Source organism: Protobothrops mucrosquamatus, unplaced genomic scaffold, assembly GCF_001527695.2.
Source record: "Protobothrops mucrosquamatus isolate PMUCROS unplaced genomic scaffold, P.Mucros_1.0 scaffold1151, whole genome shotgun sequence".
Classification (NCBI taxonomy): Eukaryota; Metazoa; Chordata; class Lepidosauria; order Squamata; family Viperidae; genus Protobothrops; species Protobothrops mucrosquamatus.
In genome coordinates this window covers 17746-39782 of record NW_015387366.1, presented here as the reverse complement: position 1 = coordinate 39782, position 22037 = coordinate 17746, and the positions used below count along the sequence as shown (strand labels likewise).

At 36.1% G+C, this 22037-nt stretch overlaps 1 protein-coding gene across 1 annotated transcript in view; it reads right to left on the bottom strand.

Annotated features, from left to right (window-relative positions):
• Window positions 1–22037, bottom strand: part of KIAA2026 (KIAA2026 ortholog) — a 49254-nt gene that overhangs the window by 9512 nt on the left and 17705 nt on the right. The window contains exons 2-5 of the mRNA XM_015820625.2: window positions 18936–19136; window positions 11531–12921; window positions 4604–4680; window positions 2279–2368 (exon numbers count right to left, since the gene is read on the bottom strand). Of these exons, the coding sequence (XP_015676111.2) occupies window positions 2279–2368; window positions 4604–4680; window positions 11531–12921; window positions 18936–19136 (1759 nt within the window). The remainder of the gene's footprint in view (window positions 1–2278; window positions 2369–4603; window positions 4681–11530; window positions 12922–18935; window positions 19137–22037) is intronic.

The following is a 22037-nucleotide window of genomic DNA, read 5'->3' as shown; positions in this document are numbered from 1 at the left end:
ATCCCAAAATTTATACTGTACAACATAATTTTAGCATACTAATGTTAAATGTTTACAATCTTGTGGGGCCGCATTAGTAGCTGTCCAGGCATGGGTTGGACACGTTTGCTGTACAACATGATCCTGAACAGTGTATTATCTATAGGACCAGTTATTACCAAACCCAATTATTGATCTGCAGTTATCAACACTTTAGAACAAAGAAATTATTGTAAGGTACAAGCAGGAATATGAGTTTGAAAAAATGAAGGCAAAATACGATGGCAAATGCAGCATGAATGTAATCTCTTACACTACTCATACAGCCAGATCCATTCCCAAACAATTTGTTTACCGAGGATTTGGAAGTGGTGCCTATTATTTACTCACATTTGCATGTTTTCGAACTGCTAGGTTGGCAGAAGCTGGAGTAAGAATGGGAGCTCACCCCATTGCATGGCTCTTGGGTCTTGAACCTGGGCTTCCGGCTTTCTAGCTGACATGCCCAGGGTCTTAACCACTGAGCGACTGCACCGCCCTGCTAAGAGGGAGTGCCTTGCTCAAAATCTCCCAGAGGATTTTCATGCTACAGGGAAAACTAGACCCAGAGTTTCCCTTGCTCCTAACCTAGCACCATAACACTTTACCATGCTGGATTTCCCAAATGAAGAAAAAGTATTTTTTTTAAAAAAATATCTCACCCCAGAATATATTTATAGGACTAGACAGGGCAATAGTCCACATGATAGGAATCTAAATTTAGGTTAAATAATCTGGTTGATATTTTAATAGCAAAATCTTACATCTATATTCAAAAGTAAAATCCACTAAGTTCAGGGCAGCTTAGAGACAGAAAAATGAGCCCTGCAATGTATCTAAATATATTCCTGATCACTTGGATTGCTATAGATATGGTAAAATGGCCATGCCTTTTTCATTTATTTTATTATTTACAAGAATACACTAAGCATGCATGAAAAACAAAATGTCTGCTATTTTGTTGCATGGACTATGAAATAAAAATGGAGGCCACTGACTGTCCGTTTCAACTTATTCCATAGCAAACTAGAATTCTTTGGGGCAAAGTGGAGTTCTGCAATATTTTTGGTCACATCTGTATAATATGGGTTGCCCTTCAAAACCATCTGGAAGCTACAAGTGGTGCAGAATGTGGCATCACAGACAATGAAGGAAGTGTCATTTTACGTTCATTGCTTTCCAAGCTGTATTAGTTGGCTCCCAGGTGCTATTCAAGAAGCTGGCTATCACTATCATTTAACAAAGCACTTTTGGGGTACAGCCTGGCTATCTGAGGAACCACGTATCTGTACTTGAATTTCAGTTGTATGTTTACTTGCACAGAAGTATTACTGAAAGAAAATGTTTACTTGTGAATAATCTTACAAGAATTAGCTTATAGTATTAACTCACATCCTAATACATGGCTGAGCAGAAGTCTTGTCTACTTGCTAAGTGAAACATTTGTTAACTGAATTTTGCCCCATTTATAATCTTTCCTTCCACAGTTGTTAAGTGAATCACTATAGTTGTTAAGTTAGTAACACAATTCTCAAGTGAATCTGGCTTCCCCATTGATTTTGCTTGTCAGGTTGCAAAAAGTTATCACATGACCCCGGGACAGTGCAACCGTCATAAATATGAGTCAGTTGCCAAGCATCCAAATTTTGTTCACATGACCCATGGGGATGCTGCAACAGTCGTAAGTGTGAAAAACAGTCATAAGTCACTTTTTTCAGTGCCATGGTAAATTTGAATGGTCGTTAAATGAAACATTGTAAGTCAAGCACTACCTGTAATTTCCCCCTAGTTTCATGAGATAAAACCCACAATGTAGTAAAGTGATACAGTTATGTTTCCTTTTCGGAAGTCTTTCAGGAGGCAGTTTTTGATAAATCTGTTAGGAGATTGGAAGGAAATAGACAATATAGAAATCTAAAGGTAAAGGTAACATTATAAGGTGTAATTAGAGATAATGCTCAAATATTGGTATTCAAATATTTTCCATTTAAATTAACTAGAAACCAACAATGTATCATAGTTAAAATCTTTTAGTTTTTCATGATTTAACTAATTAGAAATTAGAGAGTCAGTTGCCTTCAAGATGTTGCACTGTCCCAGTCAATATGTTCAATGTGGAAGACACTAGGAATTTTTGTTCAGTAACAGCTGAAAGACCAGATCTAAATACTGAGAAACCTTTGATTAGCTATCTAAAAGAAATGATCTTAACAAATAGCTTTAATATGATGCATTAAGAAAAAAAAATTAAAACACATACCGATTTCTTTTTAATATGTTCAATATCTTTGAGTTCATTCTCAATTTTTCTAATTAATTCCCTGAGTTCATCAAGATTAGTGCAAATAAGCTGGAATAAGAGAAAAAAGTTAAATTATTAAAAATCAGAGACATGCAGCACAATCTATTAAAAAATAAGTATCACTGCACTCAATTATTTACAAAATAATTGAATATATGTTGCAAATATAAAGCACCAGTTAGACTTTGATTCCACTGAGCATACTCAGCTCTCATTGGTCTGCTCATACGAGTTCTTCCCCTAAAGTATATCTGCCCTTTTGTTAAGTTTTGATGCCATTTGGTTCCATAAAAAGTGGTGGGCAGACTTTGTGCTACATATTGTCCCTAAGGATGCTAAAAGTCAGCAGTAAAATGAAAAAAAAAAAAGATGTAATTTTTCAGGTATGAAGTGATTTTAAGGATATGAGTGGTTGCTATTCTGTATCCCAGATGCCTTCCAACTCTACTGTAACTATAAAATGCTCTCAAATAGTCCAATTCTGAACCTTCTTCTGGAGGGAATAAAATGTGGGAATGGCAGAATCCTTCCATTCCTATTATACCACATACACACAAGGGGGAAAACGTTATTTATTTATTTAATTTAGCCTACTACCACAAACTCCGAGCAGCTATTTTAAAACCAGTTGTGTCACTGCTGGCTTGTGGCCCCCAAATTATTATATAAGGATTCATAGTTGGAAAACGACCAGTCCATCAATATATGTAATAAATATTAAATACATTAATATACTGTGGGGTCCTGGTGCTCTCTGGGCTTGGTTGTTTTCTTGTAGGTGTTTCACTATCCAAACAGGCAACATCATCAGTGCTAGAAAGGGAATGGGGGTTTGTTTTCTTTATATACAAGTGGCTTGCACTGTCAGTGTTGGTGGGAATGGTCTTGGTGGTTTCTTGATTGAGTTGTTGTTTACTGTTGGGTTGCTTGTCTGAGTTGGTAGTTTCTTGATTGGGATATTGTTTACTTTTTGATCAGTGGTCTAGTGTTAAACTTGGTGTTAATCTCTGCTCATCTGTGTGTTGATTGCTGGTGAGGAGCTGTTTTATCTTAGTGATTTATTTTTGGCTTTTTGACTGTCTCTTTGAATGCTATTTAAATGTTGTTTATCTCTGTTGGTGCCTGTTAATGGTTGATTTGTCTGAGTGCCAAGATTTCAGAAATTCTCTAGCAGTTTTGGACTTGGCTTGCTCTAGGATAGTCATGTCAAACACAAGGCCCGGGGGTCGGATGCGGCCCACAAAATGGTTAAATGTGGCCCGCGAAGCCATCCTGGAAACAGTGAGGGAACGGCCCTCGCTGCCTTGGCCTTGGCCCAGGCTGGCCGGGAGCCAATGTACAATTTTGTGGTGGCCATCTATGCTGAAACGCATTCAGTCTTAGCTCCACAAGGCCATCTGGAAACACTGAGGCACCAGCCCCTGCTGTGTCGCCCCCGCCCCCTGAGTGCATGGTGGGGAGGTGTCACCCTTTGTGAGGAATGAAGAAATGGACCATGCCTTGGCGCTTGCCCCACTTCTGCCAGAGACCCTCAGATTTGGCCCCTTCTGCCAGAGACCCTCAGATTTGTCCCACTCCTGCCCAGGCCCCCACAGGCACCCTTGATGCGAACAATGTAGAGCTGGCCATGCCCACCCAGTAGGCCACACCCACTCCATCCACGCCCACCCAGTAGGCTGCACCCACCCTGGCCACACACCCCCCGAGGGCAACCGCAATGCTGATGCAGCCATCAATGAAATTGAGTTTGACACCCCTGGTCTAGGATGTTCACAGCTCCCCAATTGAAGTTATGGTTAAGGAGCTTTAAGGAGTTAAGAGTTTTCATCATGTCCTCTGATTGGTAGTTGGTGTTCATGGATGTACCACTAGCATATAAAATGAGAACAAACTCCATTCCTTTGTAGCACTGATGATATTACCTAGTTTGGTAATGAAACATCTGCAAGTAAACAACCAAGCTTGGACAGCATCAAGGTTTCCACAGCTTAACCCTGAGTTACAAATATTCTCTTCCATATAATCTTCCTCTGAAACAAATTCTCAGATTATTGTTACATGCAGGGGTCACTGGATCCTAACCAATACAATTCAGAAAAATCTCTATAATTTAGAAAAAATATTCTATGATTATTTCAGGACAAATTCTGTTTACTGTTTATTATTAATTTGGTAATGTTATTTTAAGTATTATTTAGAGTGAGGGAGGTATTAACCAGTCACTGTAGAAGTTACAAATTTTCAAATCATTTATTGAACCAAATAAAACCCAAAAGGTATTACCTGGAATTCTGGGACAATAGGCTTTGTAATAGATTTCCTTTTCTTTGTAACTGCTTTTTTAGATATGGATTTCTTTCCTTTAAAGGGGGAAAAAAGATTTGCAACATAACTATATAAATTCATATGTGTAAAAATATGGATTTGAAAATTAATTTGCAACAGTTTGTAGGAATCAAGAATGTTTGTCATAGTAACTTTCCAGACAACTACTATTGTAAGGCTTTGTATAAGACTTTCATTCAAATTCAAGATTTGAATTTAAAAAATCACTCTTTTATTTTTCTCAGACTAGTAATATTCTGGTAATGTTGGATTTATATTGAAGGACCCTTAAAAATTATTTTTTTAAAAACCAATATTCTCAGTTTCATTCATATGTATATATGTCCTTTCTCTTCTTTCTCTAAACTTACATATACAATTCACATCTTATCTGACAGAATTCAAGCCTAAATTTTTAAAGAAAGCAACATATCCTGCATCCAGAATATTCAAAGTAGATAGGAGCAGAAAATCCTAATTACCCTTAAAAGTAATAACTGACTTTGACATTCAAAAAATACATTTAAGGTCACAAGCTGACCCATAAATACAGGTAGTCCTCGACTTCTGATAACTGAGTCCTAAATTTCTATTGCTAAGTGAGACAGTTAAGTGAGTTTTCTTGCCGCGATTGTGAACTACCGCAGTTGTTCAGTTAGGAATATGGTTGTTAAGTGATTCTGGCTTCCCCACTGACTTTCCTTGTCAGAAGGTCACAAAAAGTGATCACATGACCCGGGGACAATGCAAGCGTCATAAATATGAGTCACTTGCCACAGGTCTGAATTTTGATGACATAACCAATGCAATGGTTGTAAGTGTGAAAAACAGTCATAACTCACTTTTTTCAGTGCCGTTGTAACTTCAAACGGTCACTAAATGAATTATTGTAAATCGAGGATTACCTGTATTAGGCAAACTATTGTATTTGGATTCCGATTAGATAGCTGTTGAGTATAATAGGCTACACTTGATGAAGAAGGTTAGGTTGATGGTAATTCTATTTCTGAAAAAAGAAAGAGATGGAAGATAACTTCATGTCTTCCAGATACTTTACCCTATAAATTTCAAAATTCCTTGTCATTGGGGCTGCATCTGGAGGACATCGGCTGCTCCTTCTTGATCTGTTTAGTTGCTGTTCTAGTTGAATACCCTTTCTACCCATTCTTGATATATAAGTAAATAGTGAATACAGCTGCCTCTGTCTGTTCTAAACATCATGCAGTCAAATTGATGCAGAACAGAAAATTATCAGCAAGCATGGGAAAATCCCATGTTTGCAAAACCTCAGTGCACTTAGTACTCAAGGAATGTTGATTGTTAGACAACGGAAAAAATCAAACACAAAACGGGATTGGGCACAGGGTAGGTCATTTTTTTTAAAAAAAAAACTTTTCAAGACCATGGAATACTGAAAGAGATCTATTAATTTTCTTCAAACTGTACGGCTACTGAATCTGTGACTGGAAACATGGTTGGTGCAATCTGGCTTGGAGAGACAGGTATCTTGTCTTCTTGCTGTGCCTCTACTTCCAACTGCTTTGTGGTCAGAAAGGGGAGGAAACAGTTCCATTTACTTTATGAATTGAGATGGTCACCACTTTACTGATCAAAGTGATAAAACTTCCCCCACAGCAATTTGGCAGCAGTGTGGGACCATGTGTATAAGGATAAAGTATTTTTATGAACATTCAGTGCACACTTCCAATGTTTTTATGGAAAACAGCTGTTCCCCGAGTATACATTAAGAAACACTGGAATACCACTAACTAAAAACATTTCACATTGTTAACATTTTATTGCAAGGTCTTCTTACTGTTTGATTTTGGTAGTAAATAGTCAGTTTGGCTGGACTATTTTATACTTCCTCTTCTATTACCTATTTCATATATCTGATATCCCATAAACCTATGTCTTCAAAGATGAGACAGTAAATTCTTATAAGCAAATGAATGACCAAAAAAAGCATTTCTATTTTTTCCGATTAAGTGTCATAAGTCATATAGAAATGATACAGTATGATATTCTTACATTATATACATTACAGGTGTTCAAATTGCAATGAATATATTCCTTTTGTGACCTATTTGATGATAGAATAGAATGTATAAACTACCCTCTGATCTTGAATTTACTGAAGGTCAAGCTAACTAATGTTGTTCGATTAACTATTGTTTTAAAATAAACTTTCCATTTGAATGTTTTGAGAACATGGGTAATCAAAACTTAACACAGTTCTTTAAACTTTTCTTTCACATTGGACATTTTAAGCAAAACCAATCAGACAATCATATCTGTCCAAAAACAAATCCTAATACCAATATTTAGAGGCCAGACAGAGAAGTCAAAGATTTTAAGAGAATTTCTGCCTATTATGAAACTAGAAGTAAAGCTCATGAAGAGCAGAACTCAAAATAGTTGAATTCTGCTTAATTTTAGTCATTTGAGCTAAGTTTACTTAATATATCAATGGCTCAGAAACATGGACTCTGAGTATCTAATACATTATTTGAATAATGAATAGAAGCAATGCATTGATTTTACATTGTTGCAAAAAGACAGAGACCCTTTTTATGAGAGTAATAGGGAAGTTTTTAAAAAGAATGATCTTCAAATACTGAAGAAATTGTTTTGCTTTTAAAGGCAGTTCTTGAAAAGAGGGTCCAGAGAGACCCATAGGTTATTTATTTATTTATTTAATTTATATTTCCTGACAGAACACTTAATCAGTGGAATGACTTGCCTCCAGAAGTTGTGGGTGCTCCAACACTGAAAGTTTTTAAGAAGAGATTGGACAACCATTTGTCTGAAATGGTATAGGGCTTCCTGCCTGAGCAGGGGGTTGGGCTACAAGACCTCCAAAGTCCCTTCCAGCTCTGTTATTCTGTTATATGTCACCCATCTCACGATTCGAGGTGACTCTGAGTAGCTAGTAATAATGTTGGTTCTTTCGCCTGGAATTTCTGCTGTGCTACCTCAGCATAGTGGTGGATGAGTGAAGAACATTGAAAGTGTATAAACACTATAAAGTAATTGATGATATATTGCCATACGATGAGCTCTTAGGTCAGATGGCATTCAACATAGTATTGAGGAAAAGCTGAGGATCTTTCAGTGTGTTAATAGTGTTTATAATGTAGCTACATTAAAGCCTTCAGGAAGTCTAGTTGTTGATGTTGCCATGCAGGAAAAGAAAATCCAAAGCTGCAAAGAGAGAATTACAAAGGAAATATGGAATGTAAGAAGCATGAACAAGCTCAGAACAGAGAAATATGAAATGAAACAACTACACATTGCTAGTTTAGGTATTAGTAAACAGAACGAATTGGAATTGTACTCTGTAGGCATGTGGGAAAGACCCTGGGAGAAGGGAACACAGGTAAGAGACAGCTGGCTCGTGGGTAGGGCAAGAGGCCCAGAAGGGACCCTCCTTAGTTTTTCAGGTGATGCTTCCTATCTGGTCTACTAGTAAGGCTGACAGATATTTTCATTCCAAAGATCAGAGTTTACTACTCAAGACACAAAAAGAAGTTGGAATGATTTTGCTTTCACAGGAAACATATAGTAAGAACAATACTTGACTACAATGCAATCAATGACCAAATGATCTACTGGTTAAGGTACCAGGCTAGAAACTAGGAAATTATGAGCACTAGTCTGCCTTAGGCATGAAAGCAAGTGGGTGACTTGGGCCAGTCACTCTCTCAGCCCAACCCACCTCACAGGAGTGTTGTTATGAGGAAAATAGGAGGAAGAAAGTGTATTTCATATGTTTGCCAGGTTGAGTTATTCATAAAAATAATAAAGGTGGGATTATTTTTTTTTAAAAATATACCAAATAAACTTTGTGAATAACCATATAATATGATTACTATCCAAGTTTATTCTCCAACCACTGATGCAGAAGAACAAGAAATTGATGAATTTTATGATCAAATTCAATTTGAAACTGACAGAACTGCAAGCAAGATATGCTACCTATGTTTGGCGATTAGAATGCCAAACTTGGAAATATTAAGGAGGAAAATGTAGCTGGCTGTATGGCCTAGGAAATCAAAATAAGGCAGAACAACATTAGTTTCTGCCAATCTAGTGATTTATTCATTGCCAACATAGCCTTCAAGTAACCAAAATGAGATTTAAATCACCAGAGAGAGTACATAGTAATTGACTATATTATTGGTACAAGGAGGTGGAAGAGCTCCTTTATAAAAGTAAAGATATGGCCAAGGTCTGACTATGGAATACTTCATTAATTGCTCATGAGCAACTTCCAGGTTAAATTAAATTGGAAGAAAAAATCCAACCATTTTCCACCTCAAAGGTGCTTTTTTCAAGAGGCAACTGGATTTTGCTTTTCTTTGAAGACGTTTGCTTCTGATCCAAGAAGCTTCTTCAGCTCTGACTGGATGGTGGGGAATGGAAAGATTTACATTCCTTGCAGACAACTGGTCATTTGCATTCTTTTAGAGAGTCGTTGAGGCCACTTGGAGATTTATCTGTGACCTCAGAGTCACTTGAGTAGTGCAAATGAGTGTGGAGCCTTCTTGGAACTGTTGAAAGGACTGTGTAAATCCTTCCATTTCCCACCATCCAATCAGAGCTGAAGAAGCCTCTTGGATGAAAAGCGAAACGTCTTCAAAGAAAAACAAAAAAGCACTTTTAGGACAACCATGACCTGGATGACTGAGAATCTCCATAGACAACCCACTTTGTATGATAAGATCTTGATCATATACCCAATATTTTCAAAGAGAACATCCAGACTCATTTTGAAATCGTGAACCTTGTGGATAGCGATCCAGAAGAAATTTGGAATGAACTATAAGAAGCTGTTAAGGATTCGTGTGAAAAAGAGTGCATAAGAGTAAGGAAAAGAAGAAAGCAAATCTCAGATGGATAGTGGGAATTGCCAAGAAGAGAAGCTAAAGCCATGGAAGACAAAGATCTCAGGAAGAAATTTGACAAAGAATTTCAGAGAGCTGTTAGAAGAGACATAAAGCAGTATTATGAAGCTGTAAAGACACTGAAAATGGAAACAGACATAGAAAAGCAAGCAAAGTCTTAGAAAACATCACCTCATTGAGAAATAGGTTCCAACTTTGAACTGGTATGAGCTAAAGGATGCTGATAAAAGATAGTAATTGATTCAATTGGTAGTAACTGATTGAAAGAAGATCAAACAAATATGAAAGGAGTATATTGTAATTCTGTAAAGTACAGTTATCAATATCCAATATACCTTGGAAGATATTCCCAACTTAGCGCTGCACTAAGCTGAGCGATCTAGGTGAGCAACGGCCACGGTCTCAGAGAGCTTCTTTTTAAACCTAAAATCCCTGTTCGTTCTCAATCTGGCTGAGGTCGATTTAGGGACGTGAGGAAAGCTAGGGAAAAACCGCTGGGCGGTTTGTCGCAGTGCTGATCCCAGCGCTGCGATAACACAGACGGGGAATCCACGAATGGAAATTATACAACCTGTCAGAATAAGTTTGACAACTGGAGCCAACAACTATCGCGTCCTGCTGGGCATGAGACTAAGTCGTGACTGGGTGGTACTCTAGCCCAGCAAGAGGGATGGCAAGTTTGTCAGACTTAGTCTAATTGGGCAGGAAGACAGTCTAAACCCATTCATGGATTCTCCATCCTCATACTGGAGAAATCTCTAGTTTCAGAAGATCACTAGTGAGATCAGTATACTCTGGTCATTACCAAATCAGAAGGTTACAGGAATAGAAAGAATATCTTCAAAAATACGGCAAGCAACAGAAGAAGAATCAGAAAGGATTCTAACCAAATTATGCCAACAAATATATTGTGAGAATACACAGTGGCCAACAGATTGGAAAAGGTCAGTCTATATTTTAATAGCAAAGAAAGAAAATGTAATGGCCTCTGCAAACTATCATAAAATATCCTTAATTTGACATGCTAGCAAAATAAGGCTTAGGATCATCCAATGCAAATTAGAATCCTGTACGGAAAGGGAGGTGGCCAGATATGCAACCTGGTTTCAGAAAAGGCTGAGGAATATACGACATTGTTGTTGATGTGCTCTGGATAATTAAGACAGCCAAAGAATAGAAAAAAAGGAGTTAACATACATTTTATTGATTACAAAAAGCCCTTTGATTATTTTGATCATGTCAAGCTATGGAATGTTGTTTTAAAATGGGAATCCTAGAATATATCCTTTTCCTCATGCAAAACCTATACACAGGACAGGAAGCCAGTTTTGATAGAATGTAGCAAAAAAGACTGGCTCCAGATTGGCAAAAGAGTGAGAGAAAGTTGTATACTTTTCCCTTATTTTTTCAACCTATATGTAGTATATATATTGAGGGAAGCTGGATTGGAAGATGAATTCAACACTGGGAAGAAACATTAATAGCCTATGTAGTGCTGATGACACTATTTTTTGTAAAAATACAAATAATGTGCAAACTTAATATAGCTAAGTCCTCAAAGTATGACCACAACTGGGACCGGAATCTCAGTTGTTGAGAGAAAGTGATGACATTGAGTGAAATGCCCAGGTGGCTGCTTCATTCAACAACTGCAATTCTGCACTCCTGGTTGCAGTCATTAAGCAATCTCCTAGACAGATGGAGCGAAAGAGCTGCCTGCTGAGTTCAGTTCCCCTCTGTGCGCAGAAGGGAACTCCTCTGAATGGTTCCAGGAACATAGTTCAGATCTTCAGAATCTGAACTCCATTCCTGCAGCCCTTTGGAGGAGTTCCCCTCTCATCTGTGTGTGGAGGGATGCTACCTGTACAGTATAGGTTGGAAAGAAAGTCAAATTCATAATTTTTAGTGCCAGCATTAAAAGTTTACATAGAAAAACAATCAGCAAAATTATTTCCCCCTGTTGCTTTGTTCATCTTACCAGATTTGTGCTTCTTATGTTTGGCTTTCTTTTTTATCATGAGTAACTTATTCTGGATCTCAGGTTTATAAGATTTTAATGAGTGGAGATGAATCTCGCGTTTTCTCTGAAGGCTTTCATTCAAAATATCTTTCAATTTCTTTTTCTTCTTTTTCTTCTTCTTTGCTCTTATTTTACTAAACATTAGTGTTTTCTGTTCTACCAAATTCTTTGAAGTCACTTCTTTAGCAACTTTGTGACAATTAAAGTCTGGATTGTCAGTCTGATTACCGTTCACATGCATTTGGCATGTTTTAAGTGTGTTTTCTTTTAATGGGATTCCATCAATTTTGACAACTGAAGATTCACCACATTTTTCTTTGTTTTCTAGAATCCTGATTTCTCCTGGGCTAAGAGGTTCCCCCAAACCATCTTCTGAAACAATGCTTTTATCTTGATTTTCTTTACAGCAATCTTTTGTAAAGTCACAATCCTTATGTGTTTTCTCTTCACAATTGTATTTGACTTCATGTTCTGGTATAACATTCAAGAGATTCAAGTGAACCTTTGCCAAGCAAAATTTGTTTTCAGGTTCTTGTTTTGCATGAGGCAACTGCTCTTTAGCACCAAATCTAATTTCCCCATTGCTTTTGGTGCCATACTCACATTTCATCTTCTCCAGTTTAATGCGTGGTACTCTTTTAACTTTAATTGCAGGAATGGGAAATTCAGGAGCATGAAAAGGCTTTTGCTTATAAATCCGTACGTCTGCACCACAGAACTGTGGGAAGTGAACATAGGCATGTTCTAAGTAATCATAACCCAGAATCACTTCCCTGCACTCATGAATAGGTTGAGCAAGTACTGCATCCTGTACATCCTTTTGAGTCTCATATATAAAGTCGCAGAGGCCTTTAAGCAACCATACCTTCTGACAAAATGGAAGTTCATGAAATGGTTTTTCCTCCAAAGGACTAACTTCTCCAAGAACTTTGAAAAACTGAGGACAGAGGCCAAGTTTTTCTGCACAACTATCTGGACTGTCAGTTTGCCCAACTGCTGTATACCACTGTTGTACTTTTTGTTTAAGTGCTGCTTCCCAAGTCCTGTAAGGAAAACTTGGTCTTCGATGCAAAGTAGATCTTCGATGGGGAGGACTTAACAAAGAAGTCATTATTTTAGACAAAAATGGACTACACTGAGGCATCAAAAGACAGCGTTCCAATTCATAAAATACTATTTCAGGCAAATTTAAAATATGTTGTGCTAAACAAAGAAAATGGCCAATAGCTGGAATTTCCCACATGTTTTCCATTCGAGTAGGAGCTGCTTGAGACAGAAGAGACTTCTCCCATTCTTCTATTTCTTTTTGACTAGCTTCTTCTGCCTCTTTTCTTTCTTGTTCTCGAAGTCTAAAAAAAATCAGGTTTAATATTAAAAGAAGGAAGACAAATGGAAAATAGCTTGTACAAAAAAAGCAAAAGAAACTGTATAGTAGTATAATTAAGATTTTGACCGAGTCTTGGATAACTCATTACTTCTGTAATACAAAATCCACTAAACAGCAACCTGTTTAGTTTGGTCATTTTATTATCTTATTGCCACTGGATATTGAGTTATCCTTCAACTAGAACAAGTTTGGTAACGCAGCACCAAGGGGTGCTGATGCAGCATATGATACTGTATTTCTTTTGAAGCCCAATATACAGTACATGATCCCTGACATCCTAATTTGCTATTTACGCTTATAGCATTATGTAGTATAAAGATAAAATATTATAACAGCAGATATTTGCTCTCAGTGCATTCACCAAAACAAAACAAATAGTTTGTTATTGGTGCCTGTATTTAATAAACAGCTGATGGACTAAATACTAACACATCCTTGTTATTTATAATATATAATATTGCATAATATTATAAACATACTATAATATAATAATTACTAATGTATCAAATTAACTGTACTGAAATCTTATCACACTCATGCACAGAATAGGTCTCTACTTCTAGTTGTTTATCATTACCAAGACTAAATACTGAGATCCCACAGTATTCTATGTAAAGGAAATACACTTTCTCAGAATACTTGCCCATACAGTATAGTTTCACCTGCTGCAGTCCACATAATCCCACCTGCTACAGCTTCCTGGCCTTTATCCAAGCCAAAGAGCTTTTTCTTTTAAGGAAATTAACTGTAAGAAGACAAAGGGTGGGAAAGCCCTGCCATTTCTGCCCTTGTATTTTTGGGACCCAAGTTCTAAAGAAATACACTTTAAATACTACCAAAGGTTTCTTCATTTATAAAGATCACCATATTGATAAATATGTCGAAATACATTTTAAATCACAATATTTAACTTTGTCACAATCCATATTCCCAATATATTATCAAATAACTTTTCTATTTCAGACTACCGAATACTAAATCTTATGTTCTCTGCAACTGACTCTAATTGCATACTTTCAGTTTATTTTATATTTTATCTATTGTACCAGCCTATTTGGTATCTGTTTCAATTACATTAGAGTCTTAATAATAAGGCACTTGGTCAATATCTCAATTCTTTGTCCTCTTTCTGCAACAGGTCAATTTCAATATAAGAAAAAAGATCCTCAACTCATAAGCATTGCAGCAGCTAACTATTGATACAAGCACTGTCCCTTACATTCTGTGCTTCAGTGAATCTCAGAGCTGATTGGGTATAAGCCACGTCACGTGACGTGTTGCAATGTATCGCAACTTTTTTTCCATTGCTGGCAATGGGGTGGGCGCAGTTTCAGCATGATGCAACCTGCCCGTGGGCTGGCAGTTTGACACCCCGGTATAAGCTGTAACATTAATTGTATGTATGCTACCTCTAGATCACAGTTTTTGCTAAACAAATTCAAGGAAAAAAACCAGTACGTCCTGTACAATGTGAATCATTGAAACTATACTTCCGCATATAATAAAGCCAAAGAATATATGTTCTATACCTTATACCTGAACATGCCCTTTTCTCAATAGTTCTCTGTCCAATTTAGAAGTTTATTTCATGGATGTGGTTTCCTTTTTCATCATAATACTGATTTCTTCTAAACCAAATTAGTATAATTAATTAATTAATATAATTTAGAATATGCTCAACTCCAGTGACTCTGGACAGCTTACACTAAAAAGATAAGAACAATTTAAAAAGAAACAAATCACAAGCATTCAGTGACTGTCTGAATGTCATCAGGGTGGGAGCAGGGTTCTCTGGAGAGGATGCTGTTCCTGAAGATGGGCATTACAAAAGAGAAGACATGCTTCCTAGGTTCAAACAACGTTCACCTTTCAGGAGATGGTCAAGTTACATATAAATAGCATATCTGTTGACACGTAAATTAGAAATTCTGAAATTGCTTCAAGAATAAAAATTGCAAAGGACCGAATCTCTTTGGATACATTGGTATATACAAATCAGGAATGCTCTCTGACTGTGCTATATGAAAAATTGCTTCCAAGAATTTGAAAGTAGTCCATTGGGGTATGGATGGCTGCAATTACAAAAAATATGAGAGGAATTAAAGGGAAGTTCAGAAGCAGAACTTTTCTCAGCCTACATTTCATTCTAAATTTGTAGTCCCGTAACCCATTTATAGGTGCAGGGCATTGATTCTCAAACTGCAGCCCAAAAGTCTGTAGAGGTTCCTTGAGTGGTCTATTTTTTTAAATTGCCAGATAGCTAGACAACTCCTGCCCCCCCTTCAGTGTCTGTCTTCCCAAAACACTGTTAGTCAGTTGTCTTAGTACTTGCCTCCCCAAACAACCTTGATCAGCAAGTTTGTGGTAAAAGTTGTCATGTTATATAGCATAGCCTGCATAAAATAATGCAAATGACAATTGAATATTTAATATAGATTGTTTTGATAAAAAAATAATTTTAAAAATGGAGAAGGAGGGAAGTCATACACAAATACAATTATAATTGTAATTTTATTCTGTAAAGAATGAGAGCTCCCCTGCTCTTGAAGAAAATTTAGGGAGACTGTTAATTGAGCAGTTGTCTCTTTTTTTTGTGAATTCTAGAAAGTTTGAGACACAAACAGAGCTTCCATGCTTTCATCCTTGGAATAATTATATGGACTGGTTCAAGATTGTATATGCAGTATCAAACAAGAAAAGGATATTTTGTATATTTAAAACTACCTTAGCTTGGTTCATATATCAATACTTGATTATATTGATATGCTTTTGTCTTTACAATGACTGGATTTACAAATCAAAGTGCTTTTTTTAAACGTAGGTATTGATAAACTGTATGCAATAACAATACATAGCCAAGCACTTCTAATACTGCAGCCAATTTTAGTCACCATATCACAAAAAAGATGTTGAGAGTTTGGAAAAAATTCAGAGATGATCAAAGGCCTGGAGACTAAAACATACAAGGAATGGCTGTGGGACTTCGGTTTGGCTAGTCTAAAGAAAAGAAGAAATAGGGGAGACATGATAGCAGTGTTCCAGTATTCGAGGGGCTGCCACAAAGAAGAGGGAGTCACGTTATTCACCAAAGCACCAGAGGGCAGGACGAGAAACAATGGTTGGAAACTGATCAAAGAGAGAAGCAACCTGGAATTAAGGAGAAACTTCCTGACAGTGAGGACAATTAACCAGTGGAACAGCTTGCCTTCAGAAATCATGGGCGCTCCATCACTGGAGAGTTTTAAGAAGAGACTGGACAGTCACTTATCTGAGATGGTATAGGTTCTACTGCTTGAAGGGGGGGCTGGACTAGAAGACTCCCAAAGTCCCTTCCAGCTCTATTCTATTCTAATTATTCTGTCCCCAGATATATTTGACTCATATATAATTAATATGCTCCTCAATCACATAGAGGATGATGGAGATTAGACTCACATATATAGTGACTAATTCAGGGAAAGTTACTAATAATTAAATGATGAAGAGAAATACAAATATAAAAGGGTTAACATTAACTGGATGCAGACATTATCCTAAGCCATGGTTCATTTAGTAAGCCACAATAGCTGGCTCATACAATACTTCAAAAATCATGGCTTGAAAAGCACAATGAGGGAGCTCATATATAAAAAAAACATATTATAGTTTAGTGTGCTGTGTGGATGAGGCAATCTCAGAAAGGTCCTTTAACAGCAAAAGTTGAAACTAGCTTAATAACATGACTTTAGAATTACATGTAAATGTTCAGAAATAGACACATACTTGTGAAATTAATTCTAAATGTCAAATTCATCCAGTATTAACGTTTGAGTACTTGACATGATTAACAAATTACTTTTTGCAGATTAGGTGAATGATTTTCTGGATCCATATTGCAAAGGTAGTTGTAGCTCCTCAAACACTTGGCATAGCTGTCCAAAGCCCTGCCAAGATCTTCTGCCTGAAAACAGCTGCTCTAACCATGTGAGCAACTGTTGTCTGCCATCACAACATGGTTTCAGAGAAATTTGCTTGTGAATGAAGTCCCTCTCTAAAGGTATACACAAGTCTGCTTCCTTTAGAGACAGGGACCAATGCACCAAATATTGAACATCTCCTAACAAATACTTTAGGCCGTCAAGGCACTTAATGTGTATCTATGGGACTGGGAATGTAAAGTGATTATTAATAATTGGTTAGGTAGATTTAATAAATGAATTGTATTCCTGATAGAATTTTGTCCAAAAATTGTAATAGTTTCCATCTGTGAACAAGCTGAGAAACAAAACATACCTGCAGATTTCCTATTTCAATATAAGAGAACGTCTGAACTCCAGAAATTCAGAAATAAAGAAGTGGCCAAAATGAAGGAATGGTGTAATATGATGGATTTCTTTAAGAGGAATGGTACAGGCTAAAGACAAGAATTGTTGTTTTGTCTCCTCTTGTTGCAGAGGAAGATTTACAAAAATAATATATTCTTTACAAAAATAAAAATGTATTTATCAATACAACTGAAGATCTATCCCCTTGCTTAGACTTATACACCTCTTACTAGCTACTTTTTCACAAACTATTTCTTATTTCTATGCATATGTTTTTCCCTAAACGTTATATATGTCTCAAATTTGTTATGCAATTTATTTTACAGGTTTACTATGTTTTACTATGTTTGCTATATTTTTACACATTCCAATGGATTTATTATAAGTATAGTTTTAGTTTCTATGAGTCTCTATATATTTATTTCCTTCCCTCTGTTTCTTTTATAAATAGGTCCAACCTGCCTACACAAGTGTTAGTTACTGGGGCTTAGTGAGCTGTCCTTTATTCTCTCTCCTAGCTATGGAATGTGAATATATCTCTCTTTTCCTCAACCCAGGTATTCTAGGACTGTTGTGTTATGGCTTAATCATAACACGAAACATGTTACACACAAGTCCTGGACATTTTTTCATTACCATTTTATATAAAGAAAAGCTTGCAAAAGCTATGCCTAATTATTTTTAGCAAAAAAAAAAGGTACATTCAGTTTATTAAACTTGGCTAAGAAAAAACCCACACATTTCAGAGTTTCTAATATCTGTATTTATTATTGTTACCACACTAAAACAAATAGAAACTTTTGCCATCAACTAAGATAACCCTACATGCCAAAATTAATTTTCATAATTCAACAGAGAATCTTTCATGACAGTTCATTCTGATTAATAGTGAAATCTTTCCAAGCCAAGCTGCTCTACCAAATTATCAGTTTCCTTCTTCTTCAGGCTGCTTTTCCATCTTCCTCCTGATTTTATATAACCCCATATATTAATACTATATTAAACTTAACTGTAAACTATTAATAATGTAAAAGAAATGGAAGAAATGTTAACTATGTTGACATTTGAACTAAGGTCTAAATTTTTTTAAAAAAAGAATAAAATTCTTTGAGATGCTTTGCTATCAAATGGCTTTCAAATTAAAAAAAAAGACATGTTTTTTGTTCCAAAGCAGGGTACTAATGAAATGAACAGTCAAAGCTACCACCACTATTATGTGAGTAGACAACTTGATACCTTCCTTTCCCTGCATCCTCCCATGAGCTTCTGAAAGCTGATTGGGAAACATGCAGTGAAGAGAGACTGGGTAGGTGTTTTCTCAACCAGTACCATTCTTCCAGTATCTAGGCAAAATTGGATGCTACCCACAAGAAAATAACGATTCAATTTTTAAAATTCTGTACTCTTAGAGCAGTTTCTAATTCTTAAGACATTATATAAAAGTGTATTTCATATGTTTTGGTGCTACAAAAAATGTCTTATTTTTCTAAATACAGATACAACGGCATAATTATCAGATTACCTAAAACTGTTAACTATTTAGATTTCTTTTGGAAATCCATTTTGAGCCAGAAATGAGGGGCAAGTGAAATGTTTAATTTTTTAAGGGGCAAAGCTTGGAGGGACAAAATAAATAAAGAATAGCTAAACACATTCCACTTTTGCCTTTTACCTCTTTTCTTCTTTTGCTTTCAGTTGTTCTTCCTGTCTCAGAACCTGAACCATTACGGATTCAAACACGCCTGTAGTCAAGCCTGCTAAACTGCGGGGTGTAGAACGACGCCTTGTTGAAGTATAAGCTGTTCCCTTCTCATCTTCCAGCCCATAGAACCCTTTAGATGTTACTGCTATTGCTGTCTTCTCTCTTAAATGCCTTGAAAGAAAAATCAAATAAATGCACAAGAATGTTTTTCCTGAGCAGCAGTAATCCAGCAACTACACTTTTTCACATTTACAAAAGCAGCTCAATTAGACTACTCTCTAAGTGTTACTCTGACATGTATTCTGATAGCAAAATATCCTCCTCACTATGCGCAGATGTGTCATCATATGCTTTGAATGAAGATACTTTATTTAAAATGAAACAATTTCTCTCTAAAACAGCAACCTGGATTTTATGTAATGCCAGCTTCCATTAACACATTTGAATTAATTAATTAATTAATCAAGAAAAAATAAGAGACTCTGGAATGGGATAAATATTGCAACTCTATGTAGAACCACTTGATCAGGTATCTTCAGTATTTCTTTTGTGAGCAAATGCTCAAACTGCCCCTTACACTTAAAATACTATCGTGTGTGTGTGTGTGTGTGTTTGTGTGCGCGCGTGCGCACACACAGATATATGATTATCTGGATTAGGTCCTACTGAATATGAATCTTAATTACACTTGCTTATATTTTCATATTCTCATTTGCACTTTTTCCCTCCAATTTAGAATCTCCCCTGCTTAAATTATTAAGTTATAGAAAGAAAACATCATCACCAGCACAATGTATTTTGTGGGTACTTAGTAAGAATGCAGCATTTGAAATTGTGACTGCTTCCTCTTCACTGTAGTGTTTTTGTAAAAATCAGAAACATTAAAAGCAAGCATTTCTATTCTGAACCAGTAAACATCTGATTTTTGATGAGAAATATAATTTTATTTCCTCATAAGAACATGCTTTATAAAAATTATTGCTCATATAGCCCACATCATTTGTGGCTTTCGGTTCCGCTTTTGTGGCAACTATGGTTGTTTTATATGCCCCGATAACTCACAGTTGTGTAAAGCACAATGGGAAACTGAAAAGAGCAAGAAGAGGAGGACATAAATAAATTCATATTGTTCAATCTGCCAAGTTTTTTTTATCCCCAGTTGCCTTTTATTTGTAACCTTTGAGTTCCACTAGTTTATTATAATTACTGCTAGAACAATTATTAGTCTGAATTGGCTATTAGATTTTTTTGCATTAATTATAGTTTATTAACTACCCATAATCCCATAAGCATTTCACTCATACACAAGTGATTATGGTTTGCCTTATGGATTAACATAATAACTGACAGATGCAGAACTTAGTAGACTTCTGATTTGTCTGCATTTCCTGGATATGCAGATTTTGCTTGACTCCTCCTGCCAGAAGCAGAACATATGGAAGCTCCTCCTTATCCCTGATTTAATAAGCCAGAATCTACGCCAAGAAATAAACATGGTTTCCAGCTTCAGAAGAGCAAACTAGAGGTACTGGTTCTGGCCACATTCTAACAAACAAGGCAATGTGTTTCTTTGATCTTTTCTCGCTGCGCCCACTGAATGGAAGAGCCATGTGAAAATGGCTGAGCAGGTGTGTGCAACAAGCTTCGAATTAAATTAACTGTAATTCAAAACATTTTTGATTTGGTGTGACATTTAAATACAGCCAATGCTTCTTTGTCCCATTTCACATGTGCACTGAAGCATTCTCTGTTTTTGAATATTAAAATTCAGATTTTAAAATGCCCTTTTATTCATGCCATTCTTTTGACCTGAGCATAAGTTTAGTAGTTTTTAGCTGTACACAGATTTATTAAATCTTGATCGAGATGAGGGACCATTTACTTTTCAAAGTCATTATGCTCATAAGGAATATGCTCTAGTTCACTGAGACCTGCTATTAAATAAATATCCAAATATCTGCAGCCTTTAAAATGCTACTAGCTATGGGACTTCTAGGGAAGAAATGGTGAACTGAAGATGGCTCCACCAAGAGTGGAGCTGATAACTTGGGGTTGCCCAAAAGTGTTCTAGACAATTGGTCCTTGCAAGAACTGGTGGGTTTAGAGCTCTGGGAGACGAGGAAACTCCACTTTTGCCCAAACCACTATTGGTGTCTTTATGGACACATCCTCTAATCATTTTTGGAAATTGCTCATTAATTATTTTTCAGCTCTTAAGAACCTTTGGGATGACAAGTTTCTATAGCATAAAGGGAGAAGTCATGCATTCATTTCTTTTCTCTTCTTTTACTATATTCTTATTTTTTCTTTCTTTTTTTCTTTTTCTACTTTTTGCTTTACATCCTTTTTCTTTTCTTTTCTTTTCCTTAGTTTGCATTCATTTTTATCTTTTTAACTGCAATGTTTAATAAAAACATTATGTTATTAGAGCAATGTAGCACATCAAATTCAAAGGGAAAAAATTATTCCACAACATGAGCATGCATACAGTTTAAACCTTTAATTAAGGGTATTTTTTTTTCCTGGGATCTTGCTACAATTCAAGACAGCAGCCAAGCAATCCTAGGAAAAGACACAGGAGGAACTACTGTGATCCTATAAAAGAAACAGTTTATATAATGTATATAAAATTTAATGTATATGTAGAGATAATGAATTGATTGTAAAATATGGTATAATCTGATAAGAATGTATATACTGGAATGTCACGTCAAATCCAATGTTTCTTTTTAATTGTTTTATAAATAAAATTTAAAAAAAAAAAAAAGAAACAGTTGCTTCAATGAACTACTGATAAGTGCTCTTTTTCCCCCTTTCCCCTTCAATTTGTACCACTGCAATCTTTAGTAATTAATGACAAAAGAGAAGACAGAATAGGAGCAATTGTGCCAAAAATTAAAATGCATTTCATGTAACATTTCCTTTATTCATAAATCTTCTATCTACGGCTACATCTATTCTCAGGGGCTTAAAATATGAGGAAAAATAGGCAGATTGAGAAAATAGGTAGACTGATGTTTTCATTAAAACTATGCAAATATGGTATAATGGAAATTAGATGTCTGGAAAAAT